At 42.8% G+C, this 17,042-nt stretch overlaps 1 protein-coding gene across 8 annotated transcripts in view; it reads left to right on the forward strand.

Annotated features, from left to right (window-relative positions):
* The window catches only part of rhbdf1b (rhomboid 5 homolog 1b (Drosophila)), a 30,448-nt gene extending 14,528 nt beyond the window's left edge, over positions 1 to 15,920 (forward strand). For 2 of the 8 annotated variants that reach the window (XM_052069576.1, XM_052069575.1), the window contains exons 2-22: positions 2,058 to 2,279; positions 3,112 to 3,235; positions 3,810 to 3,857; positions 4,589 to 4,719; positions 4,916 to 5,062; positions 7,433 to 7,661; positions 8,585 to 8,791; positions 8,947 to 9,069; positions 9,158 to 9,300; positions 9,438 to 9,683; positions 10,217 to 10,328; positions 10,424 to 10,498; positions 10,934 to 11,095; positions 11,182 to 11,282; positions 11,387 to 11,450; positions 11,987 to 12,081; positions 12,595 to 12,670; positions 13,786 to 13,886; positions 14,499 to 14,652; positions 15,265 to 15,488; positions 15,577 to 15,920. In XM_052069576.1, coding sequence (XP_051925536.1) covers positions 2,212 to 2,279; positions 3,112 to 3,235; positions 3,810 to 3,857; positions 4,589 to 4,719; positions 4,916 to 5,062; positions 7,433 to 7,661; positions 8,585 to 8,791; positions 8,947 to 9,069; positions 9,158 to 9,300; positions 9,438 to 9,683; positions 10,217 to 10,328; positions 10,424 to 10,498; positions 10,934 to 11,095; positions 11,182 to 11,282; positions 11,387 to 11,450; positions 11,987 to 12,081; positions 12,595 to 12,670; positions 13,786 to 13,886; positions 14,499 to 14,652; positions 15,265 to 15,488; positions 15,577 to 15,772 — 2,826 coding nt within the window. In that variant the 5' untranslated portion in view covers positions 2,058 to 2,211 and the 3' untranslated portion in view covers positions 15,773 to 15,920. Of the gene's footprint in view, positions 1 to 1,939; positions 2,280 to 2,365; positions 2,458 to 3,111; positions 3,236 to 3,809; positions 4,720 to 4,915; positions 5,063 to 5,365; positions 6,031 to 7,432; positions 7,662 to 8,584; positions 8,792 to 8,946; positions 9,070 to 9,157; positions 9,301 to 9,437; positions 9,684 to 10,216; positions 10,329 to 10,423; positions 10,499 to 10,933; positions 11,096 to 11,181; positions 11,283 to 11,386; positions 11,451 to 11,986; positions 12,082 to 12,594; positions 12,671 to 13,785; positions 13,887 to 14,498; positions 14,653 to 15,264; positions 15,489 to 15,576 lie in introns of those variants that run through there. The other 6 variants (XM_052069574.1, XM_052069578.1, XM_052069580.1 and 3 more) reach the window with 6 other exon arrangements.
* The last annotated feature ends 1,122 nt before the right edge of the window (positions 15,921 to 17,042 follow it).

Consider the following 17,042-nt stretch of genomic DNA (forward strand, 5'->3'; position numbering starts at 1 on the left):
TGGACTCCCCCCCCCCAACATTTTAAGAAAACGAAGGGAAAATTATATTGAGGAGGGGGGGGGGGGTGCAGTGTCTCGTGGCGTCTTGTTTGATGCTGATCAATGGCTCGGAGATAGCACCCTCTTGATGTGGTATTACCATCACTATAGGAGCCGTGATGGAGCTAGAGGGTCTGCAGGTGGGGGTGGAGATGAGGATTGGGTTGGGGATGGGGGCAGCCGAGACCCCAATTGAGGACTGAGTGATGAAAGTAAGGAGCCTGTGCAGTGGACAGGAGGAGGGGATGTGACTTAGTTGAGGAGATAATTTCTCATGTCTGTGGGGGCTGAAAATGAAGTTGGGGGAGGGAGGGGGGGGTTGATTTAAACAATGTCCGTCGATAGTTTTTCTGCCGCAGGTTTACGTGTGCGAGGTTTAGTCATCTGGTGGGAGCTGCTGACGCATTTTTTTAAAATGTATTAATTTTTTTACCACTGTCCTGCCACGCTCAGCCACATCACTTGATGTGCGGCCTAAGGGGGGGCGGGGAGGGGCGTGGGGATTACTCCTGCTCTCCACTCCACTGGGAGACTTTGCAGATATACTCCTCAAACAACCACATGAAGTGAAATGTCAAACGTTTGGACAATCAATAACAGTGGCGAGACGGAAGCAAAGGTCTCCATCATTCCATTTTTTTTTATGTGCGGGCAATGGAAGAAGAAAAAAATAAATAATTTCAAGTATCGCTAATTGAGTTTGGATCCCTTAAGAGGAAATATGCGGCTTTCCTGAGCAGGATGATGATGTTGCCGATGCTTGTGATGCAAATTAGAGCTTTGTGTGTTTATGCTGCTCAGCCTCTCACTGGCACTCTTTGGCCCAAGTACACCCTTAAACAGACTCATTTACGGACAAGACTTAATGAATGCAAGCAAGTGTGTTGTGTGTGTGTGTGCGTGCGTGACCTGACAATAGCGTGTGCTCACACAAAGCCAGCGACATGACGAGCAGCGAGCACCGAGGGCACCAATGAGAGTTCAGCACATCAGTGTGCCCTCTGCTTAAATAATTCAAACCATGCATGTTGTGAATGATACATGGGACAAAGATACGTTTGGTCTTTCGTTGCCATCTAGCGGCCATGTTTTGATACTGCAGGTAGTCCAAAGAATAAGAAAATGAACAAGAAAACCTTTTTCGTCTCACAATGGAGAAATTTACAATTTACAGCAGCAAAGATGTCAAAGGAAAAAAAGTATAGGAGCTGCTGTAAAGGCATCCACTCTCGCGGCGCAATCTTGAAGTCATAAAAACAAATGGAGATGGTCCTCATGGTCATCTGCCGAGGCTCGAACCCACCACAACTCCTACAAAGAAAAAGATGGAGGGAGCATGCAGCTAATCAAGGACTTGGGAATAAAACCCACGCGCTCAAACAAGGGCCCCCCCTACACACACTCTTGTGAAGTCAACGCGACATCTCTGAATTTCCGAGCCAACCCACACTTTACCTTTTCAAGTTATTGATTGCCATCTGTCTTGGGTTTTAAAAGGTCGAACTGCATCTTTGTTTACTCCTTCCTGTTCTCTTGATTGATCTTGTTGATTTCACTTCTTCAGATCGGCATGGGTGTGATTTGCACGGTTGTTCCGCGTAGTAGGTTTGAGTTGAATATCTGACGGGGCAAGCTATCTCAAAACTTCTGCCTTTTGACCAAACTGAAAAACGTCAGGTTTCTGTCAGAGAAGGAGTAATAGAACAACATACACCATTTTTGTGGTTGTAGTTTGCAAAGGTGTCGAACTTTTAATGCTGAAACATTACACAACACGCACTCTCACGACTGCATTCATGTTTCTAACATCCGGCCCAGATGTGATCTGGAGTGTACTTAGTACCGTACCGTGTGGGCGGGGAAATAACGTAAGCTACGAATGTTTAGTTTTTCGACCTTCGAAGAAACCTAAGCACATTTCTGGAGTCATTTTGGAAAGGCGACTGAATCGACTCAATTTGACTTGACGTTATTAGTCTGTGAGCCAGTTTTGTTCACAAAATGTCATTTCCTTCCAGGTGCTGTTTGTACACACTCCTAAGCATCACCGTCCAATCAGAGGTTATGAGCCCAACGCTGCAGGCGTGTCATGTGAGCCGTGCGGATTACATCCTCTAATCTGCCCGTCATGATAAACCAACCGTAAAAAAAAAAGAGACGATGGAGTAACAAATGGATGGATGGATGTTGAACATAAGAAGAGGCGAATCCCAAGACTCAACCAAAGCAACGAGTGTCAAGTAAGTATTATCACGCTGCAATGCGTGCTTGCTTTTTTTTTTTAATCTTGTGCATTTAAGAGCACCGCTGTCGCGGTTTAAGCGAAAGGATGTGGTTGCAGGTTGTTGTTGTTACACTTTTCCATGTGAATGCACTTCTAATGACACGATGCGTTTTCCCTGTAAAATGCAAATAAAGGTAGGTAGACAAAACTGTGGAGTAATGTAGGTTGTAAAGTGACTTCTGCAAAGTGACTGTTACTTTTTTTGTAAATACGTTTTAAAATATTCATTTAGAATCAAACTAAATGTACTCTTGCAATTTACTCCTTAGAGTGTACAAGGCGATGAGGGATAACCATGAGCAATTTATTCCGCGCGGTTTAGTAACATAAGGCAAGTGGGGCACATTTGATGTACAGGACAATTGAGAGTGCTTGACTTGAAATATTAAAAGCATGACGGAGAGAGGTACAAAATATTCAGAAATTGCAACCCAAAAAAAGCATCATAAAACGTGTAAAATTATTTGAAAGCTAGCATGCAAATTGAGATTAGAACAAGAGAATGCTGCAGGGTGCCACTCAAATTTCTTCCTCCAAAACTGTCACATGATTATAGCTTATTTCAAAACTTTTATTTTGACATCTGCATACATTTTTATGCTAACTTGCCGGTGAGTGATTTAACTTCACCTTACTTGACAAATTCTTTAGTCTTCATCATAATCGTTATTCTTTTATGTCCAATTATGACAGTTTCACTTTCATTTTTCTGATAGGGCAGTTATCTAGCATACCGTTAATCTTCACCTGAAGCAGGAATACTTTTAATGCATGCTTTGTTTTCCCAGCTGTCCCCGATTGGTGGCGCTGGGTAGCATGGCCGAGCCAGGCATGAGGAAGAAGCCACCCTGGCCCGAACTGGACGTCCCAGTCATCCAGCTGACGTCTGATGACACGCCCATACAAAAGGAGGTAAATGCAAAAAGTTGGCAGCCAAGTGCTACTTTTTTTTTTCTTTTTTTTTTTTAAGACAGGGCTACGGCCTGACTAAATAAAGCTCTTCTTTAAACGTCAAAAATACAGAGGTGTGGTGCCAAGTCACTCCACTTACGAGCTTTTAAATAAAAGCACTGTCATTCCGCTAATTTTTGTTTTATTTTGCTCTGACACGCAGACTTGGTGGCAGTGAACTTAGTTCACTTCAAAATAAGCAACACATGGGCAAAGAGTGAAAAATTATTCGAAAAAAGCTGTTTGATCTCCACTCCCAGTTGAAGTTAAACGTCAAAAACCAGATAGCTAAGCCTTTCCGTTCCCTAGCTTGATGCGAACACTCCTAGAATGTTGTGGTGCCATCACCCTTTCATCAATGTCCTAAACACAAACGGTGCAGCATCACGCGTCAAGAGAAAACCGTACTCTCAATCATATATTCTTTATCCTCCGTGAAGAACAACTAATAGTAATGCAGAATTTGCAGTCTTGAAGCCAGATTTGAATGTAGACTTCTTTTACTCCTCACCCCCACCCCCTCACCCCCCACCAGGATGACTTGGCCAAGATGTACTATTGCCAAAAAGGACACCAGTTTGAGGTTGTATTTTTTTATTTAATTTTTTTCATGTACAATCAACAATGTACGTACTTACCCGGTCACTTGATGAGAACAGACATGTCGAGGGGCTTGTGGTTGCAGAGGTTTTAGGTCTGCTGTCAGGTCATCCATTTTTAAAATGCATAAAAATGTAAACTCTATCTTTAAACTTATCTCAAAGGACACCGTTGTCATTCTTTGGCAACAAAATGCCACAAGATGGCACCGAAATACTTTTAGCTTAATCGAGAATACTGTATCTGGGGAGACAAGATTACAAATGAGAGTTTCTAAAATGCTGTAGATCAAGATCGCAAATAGATTCCTTAGAGATAAGGTGAGAAGCTGGGTCATCCGGGAGGGGCTCAGATTTGAGCCGCTTCTCCTCCACATCGAGAGGAGCCAGATGAGGTGGCTCGGGCATTTGATTAGGATGCCTCCTGAATGCCTTCTTGGTGAGGTGTTCCGGGCACGTCCCACCGGCAGAAGGCCCCGGGGACAACCCAGGACACGCTGGAGAGACTATTGTTACCAAGCTGGCTTGGGAACGCCTCAGGAGAAGTGGCTGGGGAGAGGGAAGTCTGGGTTTCACTGCTAAAGCTGCTGCCCCCGTGACCCGACCCCAGATAAGCGGTAGAAAATGGATGGATGGCAAACAGAGGAGGGAAAACACAGAGGGTACTAACATTGAACAAACTACAGGTAGTAACTCTGGTAATTGTGTGTTGCAGCTACTAAAACGCCAGCGCAGTGTCAGCGTGCCAGGAGCAAACCCCCAGGTTTACCTGGCTGCCTTAGAAACATCCAAAAACTACCTCAGACCCCAGATGGAGAGAGCACCCTGCTTCACGTCATCCAAGAGGTTCGATGCACACGCATAAACAGAACCGAACAAGCTCTACTTTCCCTTTATTTTATTCACTCCTGTTCACTAATAAATTCTGCAATGTTTTTAACTCCCTATATATTTTTTTTTCATGCTGCTATTACTCCGCTCTCTCACTCTGATTCTCATTCTACCCCCCTCCCCCCCTCGCTCTTCTCTGGCAACGAGGCAGTGAGAAAAAAGTGCACTTTGAGCGAGTCAACACAATCCCCCCTAAAGGCCGACGGTGCCCCACGAGGGTGTCCGCTGTCCGAAGGCAGTCCTGCATCCCCAAAATATTGACTCGACGACGTTCGTCCATACCCAAACAGATAATCAGGTACAGAAATCTGTTGATCTCAGAAACTAAACAACTCTAAACTCTAATCTAGAATTTTTTAAACATTTATTTTAAAATAAATCTGAAAGTCTCTAGCAAATTGTTTACATTGCGGACGTGTTTGTGATTGTGCATATGCGTATATGCCCGAGTGTGTGCTTGTGTGTGTCATGTCCAGGCAAGACACGGTCCCCACCCTCCTCCTTTTCTCCTCCCTGCAAGTGTGTGTCATTCCGCTCTCTCTCTCTCGCTCTTTCTCTCCGTTTCTCTCTCCTTTTTATCTGGCCATGTTCTGGTATGTTAGCATCAAAACTCATGTTCGCACACATGTGCGCTATAAGACACTGAGACCTCATTCACAAGTGGTGGGGGGAGGGGGGGTGCCAAAGAGTGGAGGCCCATTGACTTTGACGAGGAAAAGACACGCCGGTCTTGTTTTCCCAGGAAGTTTGATTCTTTTTGGGTGAAGAGTTGGAGGCGTGCCACCCACTGACACTTTGACACACTCTTTCATGCACATTGAGACAGAAAGCTCTGTGGTCGTGCGCTGCTGACACGAGGGTCAGAGCGTTTAGGATCATTGTGGACCGAAGGAGTGCGTCCAGCTGCTTGACATCTGGAACTTCTTCATCTCATTGTTGAGGCCAGTTTTTATTTTATTTTTTTTTGGGGGGGGGGTCAAACTTTTGATTGAATGAAGATGACCGTGGATGTTGAACAGAGTCTGGACATGTGGTGATTATCCCCCCGCCACCCCTGGAAGGAAGGTAGCGCTAATCCGGATATCAGGACACCCCCCCCCCCCCCCCCTGTGGATTAGATCAGTTTGGATTCATTGGCTCTGGCTTGAAGTCGTTTTTCAGGCAGTGTGTTAGCCACGTTGGGAATGGAGGTGACATAGCTCCATATTCACTGCCCCGCTCAGGTATGAGCCGTAGTCAGGACCCTTATTGGGGCTCTGTCAACAGGTGAGTCACTTTTGGGAAGCCATTTGACGGCAATGGGGCTCGGTTTCCAAAAAAAAAGTGACAACGTAAATGTGAGTGTGAATGGTTGTCGGTCTCCAGCATATGCCGTGATTGGTGACCAATCGTGGGTGATGTCTTCCTTTCGGTCAAAATGAGCCGGGAAAGACTCAGAAAATGTTACCGTTTTTTAAAGCCATATTTTTTTCAGATATTTCAAATAAATTATATCACTTCAGTGTATTTTGTGCTCTACATTTGCAAATCATGAATGCACTTTTTTTTTAAAATAATGAAGCCTCGTGTTAATATTACTCAAGTTATTGCTAATACAGTATGTCTGCTTGTATGAGCTACAACATTTGCACAGAATGTTAAGCTAACCGCGTGACTAAAAAGTTATAAGTTCAGGGATTTTCTTTTTATTTATTTATTTTTAAGAATAGTAGCGAACTACTTTCGATATGCAAAATCGAAACGCTTTGTACCCGCTTACCTGTGCACTTGTTCTGTGTGCACCGAGCCATGTCCAACCTTTCGGGCCACTGTTCTGTTTTTTTTTTAAGAATTATTTTTTCTCTATATTTGAGTCATACATTTCACTCTTCAGAGTTGGCATGTTTCATCATGCCATGTCATGCTTGTGGCTCCCCACGGCAACGTTCAGCAATCAAATGAAAGTGAACACCAATAGTTTTAAGACGGAGTCATCGGATGTCCTTATATTTTAAACTGCCCTTTGCACGTGTGTGTGTGTGTATTCTTGTTCTGCTGCTGGTGCCAGCCCCAGCCAGAGGACATGAAAACGTGCGTCGTCCATTTTGGATAACTTGTAAGTGAATGTAACGTGTACTTGTTGATGCTTGTGTGCATACCTGCTCATCTGAACACCCACAAGCAAATTTAATCCATTCTAATAACCATTCCATTCATATACAAAGGAGTGCGTTTTGGTTTTTGGAATTAATATGCCGCATGATGGTATTCTGGATTTTTGGGGAATCCATGTGGATAAGCTTTGTCAGAACAACAAGCGCCGCGCTTTGATTTGAAAAGGCTCCTCCATCTGGCATCCTTCATGGCTGCGTGTTTATGACTGAGTGTACTTCTCTGTAAACATTTCACCGCCATGGCCTCACAGTCAAGAGATACACAGTATATTGCAATCTTTCTTTTTTTTCGTGATTAAAATCGCTTCACTAAGTCTGGCTGTGATCGATCGTCCAAAAACGGAAGCAATATTTCTGGAGGTGTCAAATGTAATGAAAAGCTGACATGGACAAGTTATCTGAGGCTAATGCTGTGAGCTCACGCTAAACTGTACATTCTCCCAAAATCAATCCAGTTTAATCCATACGCCTCGTTGGAAATCAAGTTTCTTTGAACTGACGTCTCGTTTTTCCAGAGGTACGGCAGACTGGTTCGGTGTAAGCAAAGACGGCGAGAGCAGCCAGCGATGGAGGAGGAAGAGCCTGCAGCATTGCAGTCATCTCTACGGTGGGCTAAAGGCTCAGGTGATGAGGGGCATGGAGCTGACCAGCCAAGACAACCTCTCCCTGGCCAGCACTGAGACCCCTCCACCCCTTTATCTCACGCCACACCACCCTAGTCACCATCACAATGGCATGCAGAGGGTAGGCCACGGTCCGAGCCTTTTTTTGTTTTTTTTTTTTTAATAACTGCTTCGGTTGATGGGTGTTGAAGGCACATGAGTCGGAAGCACAACAGACATCACCTTAGTTGTTATTTCAACTGCTTATTTTGAAATCTGCAATTTCCGTCATGTCATAATGATCTAAAAGCACAGAGTTTGACGAATGCGTAAACGTACGGGTTTTTAGTTGCAAGGCATAGCTCAGTCCATTTTTCGCTTTCATTTGTGAAAAATAAATTGACTTACAAGTGAGTTTTTTTTTTCCTGACCACGGGTCTTTAGAAAGTGAGTCATGAGAAGAATTATGATGACTGTCAATTTGAAATGTCAAAGCAAAGCCAAGGTTTTGCTTCAAATACTTTAGAGCCACTTAGTTTAACAGTAAAACTGAATCCGACACAGAGAATTTCACAAAAGCACTTAACTCTGGCTTAGAAATGTTCACTGCTGTAATGCTAACATGTCTTACGAAATAGCCATAGGCTAGTGAAACTGGCATCTATATTGCAGTAGTAATATTTAAAAAAGAAAAAAAAAGATAATGGAATAAAAACGGTGTAGTAGCACTTATAGCGCACAATATTCACAGGCTCTACAAAAAAAACGACCTGTTACATTGCATTATATCGGCATTTTTGTGACATTGTTCTTCATGACCAGCGCCATGTGTACCTTTTCGTATTTATTTTAAAGTTCTTGTCTTTCCTTTTAATTATCTTGGCTCTCTGAGGTCGACGGATCTCGTGGTTCCAAATACTAAAAGGAAGCCGAAAAGAGGCCTTTTCAGTGGCCGTGCCAACATTATAGAACAATGGTTGATCACAAAGTAACATTGTAATCAATATAACCTTACCTGAGTGTTGACTTGGGATATCGAAGTAAATCCATCTTGTGTGCATGCAGATTGTGGACCCCCTTGCTCGTGGTCGCGCCTTCCGTACGGTGGAAGAGGTAGATGGCTTCGGCGCGCCGCCGACTCACACCAACGCCTGCACGGCTTCGCTATGCTCCTTTTCCAGCTCCCGCTCGGCCCTCAGCATGTTGCCACGGCGACGCAAACGGGAGTCGGTTGCCGTCATGAGCCTCAAAGCTGCCTCGGCGTTGATGAAGGTGACTTGCAAAATACACTTCAGTAAAGTGAAAACTAGCATTTTTGTTTTCAAGGATAACTTACTTTAAAAAAAAGCTTTTTTTCACCATCTCAACACAGGCACAGACTCAAATGTGCGCACGCACATTGAACAAAATAATATTTGTGTGCACAGGGCCGTGCATTAGGTGAAAGCGGCGCAGGACGGTACCGCAAGCGGAGTTTCCTGCCCTCTAGTTTCTTTGAAGATGACACGCTGGACTTCCCCGATTATCTGGACACGTCTTTCTTCACTGGGGTGAGCAGTGTCCCACCCACAGACAGAAAAAAAATGCGTCCTCATTAGGAAAACTGTCAGAAAGTGAGACTTGTGTTGTGTACTTCAGGAGGGTCTACCGGATGAGCTTTCCACCTATGCGGATGAAGTTTTCGAGACGGCATCGGAGGCCGCGCACCGTCAATCGGATGAGGGCGAGCTCACCGGAAGTGCGCTGGATAGGAACGAACTGGAGAGAAGTCACCTGATGCTGTGAGTTTATTGTAAATTGTATTTTAGATTCGGACAAGGTGCAATAAGTGAGATTACAATGTCAGCTGGGAACTCTGCGTGGAATAAGAAATAGAGAAAATAGAATGTCGATGAACGGATGCCTCTCTTATTTGCAGGCCATTAGAGCGAGGATGGCGCAAAGCAAAAGACGGATCACTCGTCCAACCCAAGGCGCGCGTAAATCAAGAAGTGGTGGGTCGGCAGCGTGGGCAAAGGATCCCCTTGCCCGTCGAGAAGCTGTTCACCCGAGAGCAGAAGAGGCCTTACGGGCTCGGCATGGTCGGCCGTCTCACCAACCGAACATACCGAAAGCGCATCGACAGCTTTGTCAAGAGACAGATTGAAGACATGGACGATCACAGGTAGGAAATTTTTGTTTTCTGGAGGCTTAGGGTAGCACTCAAACTGTGTATTTGAAGTAGAAATATGGACCGTATTTTTACAACCGTACGGCGCACCGTATTGAAAGGCGTAGGGTCGGTCACGGGTGATGTTTCTGTGTTCCTGGCATTGCTGGACGCAGGCATGTTAAAAGCTAGCTTAAAAGATATGATAGCATGCGCGCAGGCGTATGTTTTTAAAAAGACAGCGGGAGTAAAACTGAGTGTGGTTGTACTTAAAGTATGATTGATGTACTCAAGTTATTTAAATTTTTAAAAAATTGATCAGTCGTCATCCTCAGCTAGGCAATGTCACAATCAAAAATGTCAGGTTCACGTCATTGTCAGAATCGGCCATTTTGACAAGAGGTTAAGTTACATATGTTTTCAAATGTAGGTCGTAAAAGTAAAAAGTTGTCAGAAAACAGGAAAGTCTCGTTACCTACTAGTATTTGTACTTCACCTCCCACCGTTGGTGTGTTTGGCTGATCTTCTCCCGCTGTTGTCATCACCAGGCCTTTCTTCAGCTACTGGATCACATTCGTCCATCTACTCGTCACCATCTTGGCTGTCAGCATCCACGGCATCGCTCCAGTGGGCTTTTCCCAACATGAAACTGTGGATTCTGTAAGTAACCCGTTGCTGCGTTCATTGTCCCCAGTATTTCATTGAGGATAAAAGAAGAAATGCCACTTTTTCAAAACACACTTTTTTTTTTTTAGGTGTTAAGGAACAAAGGTGTGTACGAAAATGTGAAATTTGTGCAACAACAAAATTTCTGGATTGGTCCAAGCTCAGTGAGTCCTTGCAATATTTTCAAACTATTAAGTAAAAGCCGGAAGGTTGAATGTTGAAAGACAAAGACGCAAAACCGCTTGGTTAAAATTAACTCAAGTTCTGTGAAATAGCTAACCTAGCGCTGTCAATGCAGAAATGTCATACTTGTGGTGGGAAAAAAAAGTATAAGTGGTAGTAGAAAGTAATCGTAGCAGTTGTGGTTTGCTGATTCCTTGATATATATTTGCATAGACAACGTTTTATTTCTTTTAATGACACATAGGCATTAATATGAAAATGAAAATCATTTTTTTGGATCTCAGAAATTATGGAGCAGCAACCAAGAACAAATGATTATTAAGAATATTACATTTTTTAAAAATTGTACAATTTACAACAGCATGCATTCAATTGTTGAAATTTATTATTATCCCCCCCCCCTCTCTCCCTGCAAGGAGAAGCTGATCCATCTGGGAGCCAAATTTTCCCCTTGCATGCGTCAAGATCGAGAGATTCACAAACTAGTGCAGGAGAAGAGGGACAAAGAGAGAGAGTCGGGCTGCTGCGTGAGGAACGATCGCTCGGGGTGTTTGCAGACTTTGCAAGAGGAATGCTCGGTCAGTTTAGAAATATCTGACTGAAAAAGTTTGTCAATATATTTACCTGTATTGACTGCTACTTCATATTGTTTCTTCGCTTCTAGACCACCTTGGCATTGTGGGTCAAGTGGCCGCAGCACCCCAGCGCTCCTTCTTTGAATGGTAAATTACGTCAATATGGTGCTGTTTGCCATCAGGATCCCAGGTAAAATTAAATTGGTGTGTATGTAATTCGATACCGCGTCATGTTTTAGCCTGGGAACAAGTCGCTGAAGTGTTTCACCCGCCCCCACCCTGGGTTATTTGCAGAATTTGTCAGGAGCCTGCCTCTATTTCGCCTCATGAGTGGCCTGAAGACATCACCAAGTGGCCGGTGAGTAAAAAAATGACTATGCAGAATCATTTACAAAAAAAAGCATTCCATCCACCAATCCATTGCCTCCTGTTCAACAGCCAAATCCAGCCAATACAGTCAATTTTTTAAACGCCCAATAAAAATATTACGACCACCTCAAATATTCATTGAAAATGTAACGGCATTTATTTCTTCAAATCGAATACGATTGCAAGCCACTGTAACATTATCCAGTTTTTTCACATTAACACTGCACTTGAATAAAAGATCAATAAGAATAATTTACACACTAGGATGACGTAAAAATTGTACCTAAATAGACCAACAGCTCTGAAAGATTAAATGCAAATGTATTGTCCTGATGATGTTAAACTCATTCACTCCCAAAGACGTTTTTAAACGTCTTTTCAGACTTGAAATGAATGAATGAGTTAAGTGAAACCGAACAGTGAGGACATATATTTTGCATACCACTCGAAGGAGCCCACGTTCCCTGACTACAATATATTTGTAATCTACTTTTGTGTGCGTGTGTGTGTGTGTGTGACCTGCAGATTTGCACGCGGTACAGTTTTGTGAACCACACCAATCTTCCCCACATAGATTGTGCCATCACAGGCCGGCCCTGCTGCATCGGAACTAAAGGGCGGTAAGGATCCAATGTCACCGAACTTTACAATTCCAGCTTGGACAAAGCTTTTTAATCTGAATTTAGGGAGGAAAAAAAATAATTGTCTGCATTATTTTTGTTTTGTTTGTTGTCTTATGTGCTGTTGTAAAAAATGGTTCTGACTTCATGAGGTCATTTTGACAGCATGCCATGCGTGGCCTGCTATCAATGTGAAGTGCATAAGGTGCAGCCGTAGTAAATATTTTAGTCTTTTGTACATTTAAAAAAAAAATCCTGCGGTTGGCGAGCGACCGCGCCAAGTCAGCTGGGCCAGGCTCCAGCACGATCGCAACCCGAGTGAGGATTAGTAATGTCAGATGGCAGGATGGATGGATATATTTCCATCTTTAGAAATATTTCTTTTTGGAAACTTGCATTTACACGTCTTGTTATTTTTGTACTGTATACAACATCAATATTCCAAATGAAATATCCTGACTAAATCACGACTATTTACATACTCTTTAATATGTGCTGTATTATGTTTTGTAGATGTGAAATCACTTCCAGAGAATACTGTGACTTCATGCACGGCTACTTCCATGAAGAAGCCACTCTCTGTTCACAGGTAGACGACACGCATGCATACACTAATATTTCTGCCAGCAGCCGGAATGTTTCTTCGAATTGCGTCTTAAAGCGGCAACGTTATTTAATTTGAACCTAAAATTACTCTTTGAATGCGTGCGCTGGCTTCCTACAGTAGTAGATTTGTGACCTTTGTTTCCATGGTAACACGAGCTCAGACAGTTTTAATTGATTATTTTATTTATATATGTGCCTGTATATATATATTTTAAATTAAAACAGATGGGTTTTGGTAATACTGTACAGCGATCCCTCGCTGCTTCGCAGTTTCAGTGCATCACAGATTTTTCAAAAGTACAGTATTCATAAAAATAAATAAACAGCGAACATGCAGCAAAAGGTCCAGCAAGTTAAATAGAGTAACATATACAGTACTGCATGTATATTTTATATTTACTGTAATTTATTTAGACACCATCCTAACTGATACATCTTATACATGTACATAGCATTAAGTAATAATTACAATAAACATTTACTTCTACATGCATTGCCTGTATATCATTAAATTTATCCTCATAAATATTATATACCGTATACTCATACACATGTACATATACATGTGGGGGAGGGGGGTGCCTGGTTTACCTACTTAGTGGATTTTCCTCTTTCACGGGGGTCTCGGTCTCCATTAACCGCGATAAGTGCGGGATCACTGTATATGTTCATTTAAAAAAATGACCACTGAGTGTCTGTGTTCTTTTATTAACCCATATGTCAGAGTTTAGGCATATTTTAGAAAGCCATTTGAGCCTTTATTGGATATCCTCGATCTCAATCTTAGGTTTCATGTGACGAGCACCCTCTTGGTCATCACTAATTGGACATATTTTTAATTAATGGCCATCAACGTAATTGGACGATTGCATGTTACTAGTGCATTAGTTTACAACTGCATTATATATGAGTAGAAGGTAGTCGTTGTCAAGAAATACGTTACTAGGATGATTTGCTGAATTGTGTCATTGTTCTCCATTGCGAGACTAATAAATGTTTTCTTATAAATGGACCTTAAGCTTGTATGGCTTTCCATATACTGTATGTACAATGCAGTATGACGTGGTTATTGCATGTCAGTCATTCTTTCTCCGCTAGGTGGCGTGCATGGATGACGTATGTGGCCTCCTGCCTTTTCTCAACCCTGAGGTCCCAGATCAGTTTTCCCGACTGTGGCTGTCCCTCTTCCTTCACGCTGGGTGACCTTCCCTCTTTATTAGTTCATCTTTTAACAAGCGTAACTCTTTGAAATAGTGTGTGAGAGACCATTTCGTCGTATCTGCGGGAGCGGATCCTGAGTTGTTTTCCCTAACAGCCCCTCATAGAGCACTCTGCTGTGTTAATTGCTGGGATGAGGATTTGAGCCAGAACGTTCGCTACAGTTAAAAATATTGCTAATTTAATTGAAACCATTTTCTAAAAAGGAGCAACCAGGGACCCAGTCGGGGGTGTCGCCACGAGTGACTCGCATATGTTTGCCAAAGTGCTGATTTTGAATGCCCTTCACTCAAGCATTTTGAAAAGTGTGCTTCAATTGCAGATTCGGTTGCCAGACAAAGTATGTGAACCCTTTGGAGTGATCTGGATTACTTGATAGATGGGTCATAAAATGTCTTCTAATCTTCATTTAAGTCACAGCAATAGAAAAAACAGTCTGCTTGAACGAATAACACACAAATATGTTCTACTGTTTTTTTGTTTTATTTTTGGCAGCCATTTTAAGTTATTAGTTTGCATCACATTTTAGTAATAACTAAATATCCTAAATTCAACGTTGCTATTTCTGAATCGTTTTTGCCATCTGTCTGCAGGATTCTTCACTGCCTGGTGTCAGCGTTGTTCCAAATGACAGTGCTTCGAGATCTGGAAAAGCTAGCTGGCTGGCTGCGGATCTCCATCATCTACATGCTTAGTGGCATCACAGGCAACCTGGCGTCGGCTATTTTTCTGCCTTACAGAGCGGAGGTACAGAACATATGTGATCGAACCCCAAAACGTGGTACAATCAGCATTAGTGATGTATACCAGCTGTCATTGGGCAGTAGGCAGGGGACACCCTGAACCGGTTGCCAGCCAATTGCAGGGCACACGTTGACAAACAAGCATTCGGGCTCGCAGTCACACTTAGGGACAATTTAAAGTGTTCCATTAACTTGTCAGGCATGTTTTTGGAATGTGGAAGGAAACATGAATACCCGGAGAAAACCCACACGGGCGCAGGGAGGCCAGAATCGAATCATGCATCATGAATCATGCTGTGAGGTGGACGTGCAAACTCGTGCTGACTAAAATGTGCAACATTAAAATACAAAATAATGTCAAACATTAGAATGAAATTTGTAGCTATGTACCTAACATCTTATTTAAACAATTTTTAAAAATTCAGTTCAGTTGTATTTAACTTAAATACCGTAAATGTGCTTTCTAGTACACCAAAAGGTAGACTACACATCTACTTAAAAATGGATCTGGGTCCAGATGATTTTTTTCTGTGTTGGCCACCTGACGAAATAAAACTGAATAAGTTCAATGCACCATTTTTTTTTTCAGCATAATATAACTATCGCTTTCGTTTAGGTCGGTCCTGCGGGCAGCCAGTTTGGCATCCTGGCGTGTCTCTTTGTGGAGCTTTTTCAGAGCTGGCAGATCCTTGAGCGACCATGGCGGGCGTTTGGAAAGCTCTTTGCCATCTCCGTATTTTTCTTCTCCTTCGGTTTGCTGCCTTGGATCGATAATTTTGCCCACGTCTGCGGTTTTGTTTCGGGATTCTTCTTATCCTTTGCCTTCTTACCATACATCAGGTCGGTTTGGCTTTTGCATTGATAGACAAACTTTCTGATAAAAATAAATCCATCAATAAATGTACATTACATTTCTCTGCCGTTTCAGTTTTGGGCGCTCAGACATGTACCGCAAGAGGGTCCAGATCTGTGTATTCCTGCTGGTTTTCGTAGCTCTGCTCTCCTCCCTGGCCGTCCTCTTCTACGTTTACCCCGTGAAGTGCGACTGGTGCGAATACCTCACTTGTATCCCCATCACGGACAAGTTCTGTGAGAAGTATGACTTGAACGCAAACCTCCTTTGACTCATGTCGGCTGCTTTGGACGCACCGCGGGTTCGTGGGGACACGGGATGTGCCGCGGCGTTTGAAATGAAGAGATTCAAGTGCAAAATCTTTGCGAGACATTTTTGTAAGGTACTGTCTCGCATGAAAAAACAAAATTCAACCCAAAGGCTTTGAAGCACTTTGTTAAAATGATATAATTAACGTAACTGTTTTAACCGATGACTCAAATATTTTTTCATTTTATTTGTACTCAGTGCTTGCTTGTCATGCGCAGTTTGAATCACGATGATCCAAAAAAAGCACGCAATTGCACAAGTATTGAAGACAGACATATATGAACATTGTAAATGATGACTTTTTGCACAGATTTTTCAATAAAAAAAGTATATTTCAGTATAGAGAACCATGTAAAATATTCTTCCGCAAAAGTAGTGAAACAAACATACCATCACCTCTCCAATGTGAAAGTGATTCAACAGCACCCCTTTGTGGCGACATTTAGTATTACAACCTCCCCCCTGACCTGAAGGGTTTTTTTTCTCCCCCAGGTTGAGGACGTAAATCCAGTTCCAGAAAGAAAAAAAAAACTCTTCCACAGGTTGGCTTAAGCCACAGGTGCCTCTACTGATTCCAGTTTCCTGGGTGATCGTACCAGTTCGCTCAAGCCAAACTGTGGCTTTTTTTTTTTTTACTCTCTGGACCTGCATTTGCTCCTGTTGATTTTTTTTACCAATTTGTCTCATTACGGGATGTCTTCTCTATTTCTAAACACTTAAAATGCCTTATCCTTCGTGCACAATTTTGTCTCACTAGGAATCTATTGACTTGAACATTAAAGGTCAAATATGAAGGTCTTAGGCTCAATGAGCACAGCTCAGCAAATATTGGCACCCGAAAGCCCTGACTCACCGCATAAACGCCGTGTGAAAATTTGATAAAGTCAATGGCTTACGAATGTGCGCTCATTAACGTCAGGTCATGAGAGCCCGGAGCAGTATCAGAGGCCGACTGTGCGTCTCACACCCATTGGTCCCCCCCCCCCCCCCCCCCCCCTGTGCAGCTTCTGCAGATAGCAAGTCCAAAAAAATTGTATCTTCAAAAACCTGCACTGCAAAAAAAAATGTTACTCAGCACTATTCCGGCATTCTGTGTCTTATGTGAGAAATTACAATACAGTATTACTGTGTGAATGGCTTCCTGTCGACACTGTCCACAGTATCTAAAAAGTCTACACACCCCTGATCAAATGCCAGGATCTTTTTTTGTTTTTTTAATGGAATGAAACAAG

The sequence above is a fragment of the Hippocampus zosterae genome, chromosome 7, assembly GCF_025434085.1.
Source record: "Hippocampus zosterae strain Florida chromosome 7, ASM2543408v3, whole genome shotgun sequence".
In the NCBI taxonomy this organism is placed as follows: domain Eukaryota; kingdom Metazoa; phylum Chordata; class Actinopteri; order Syngnathiformes; family Syngnathidae; genus Hippocampus; species Hippocampus zosterae.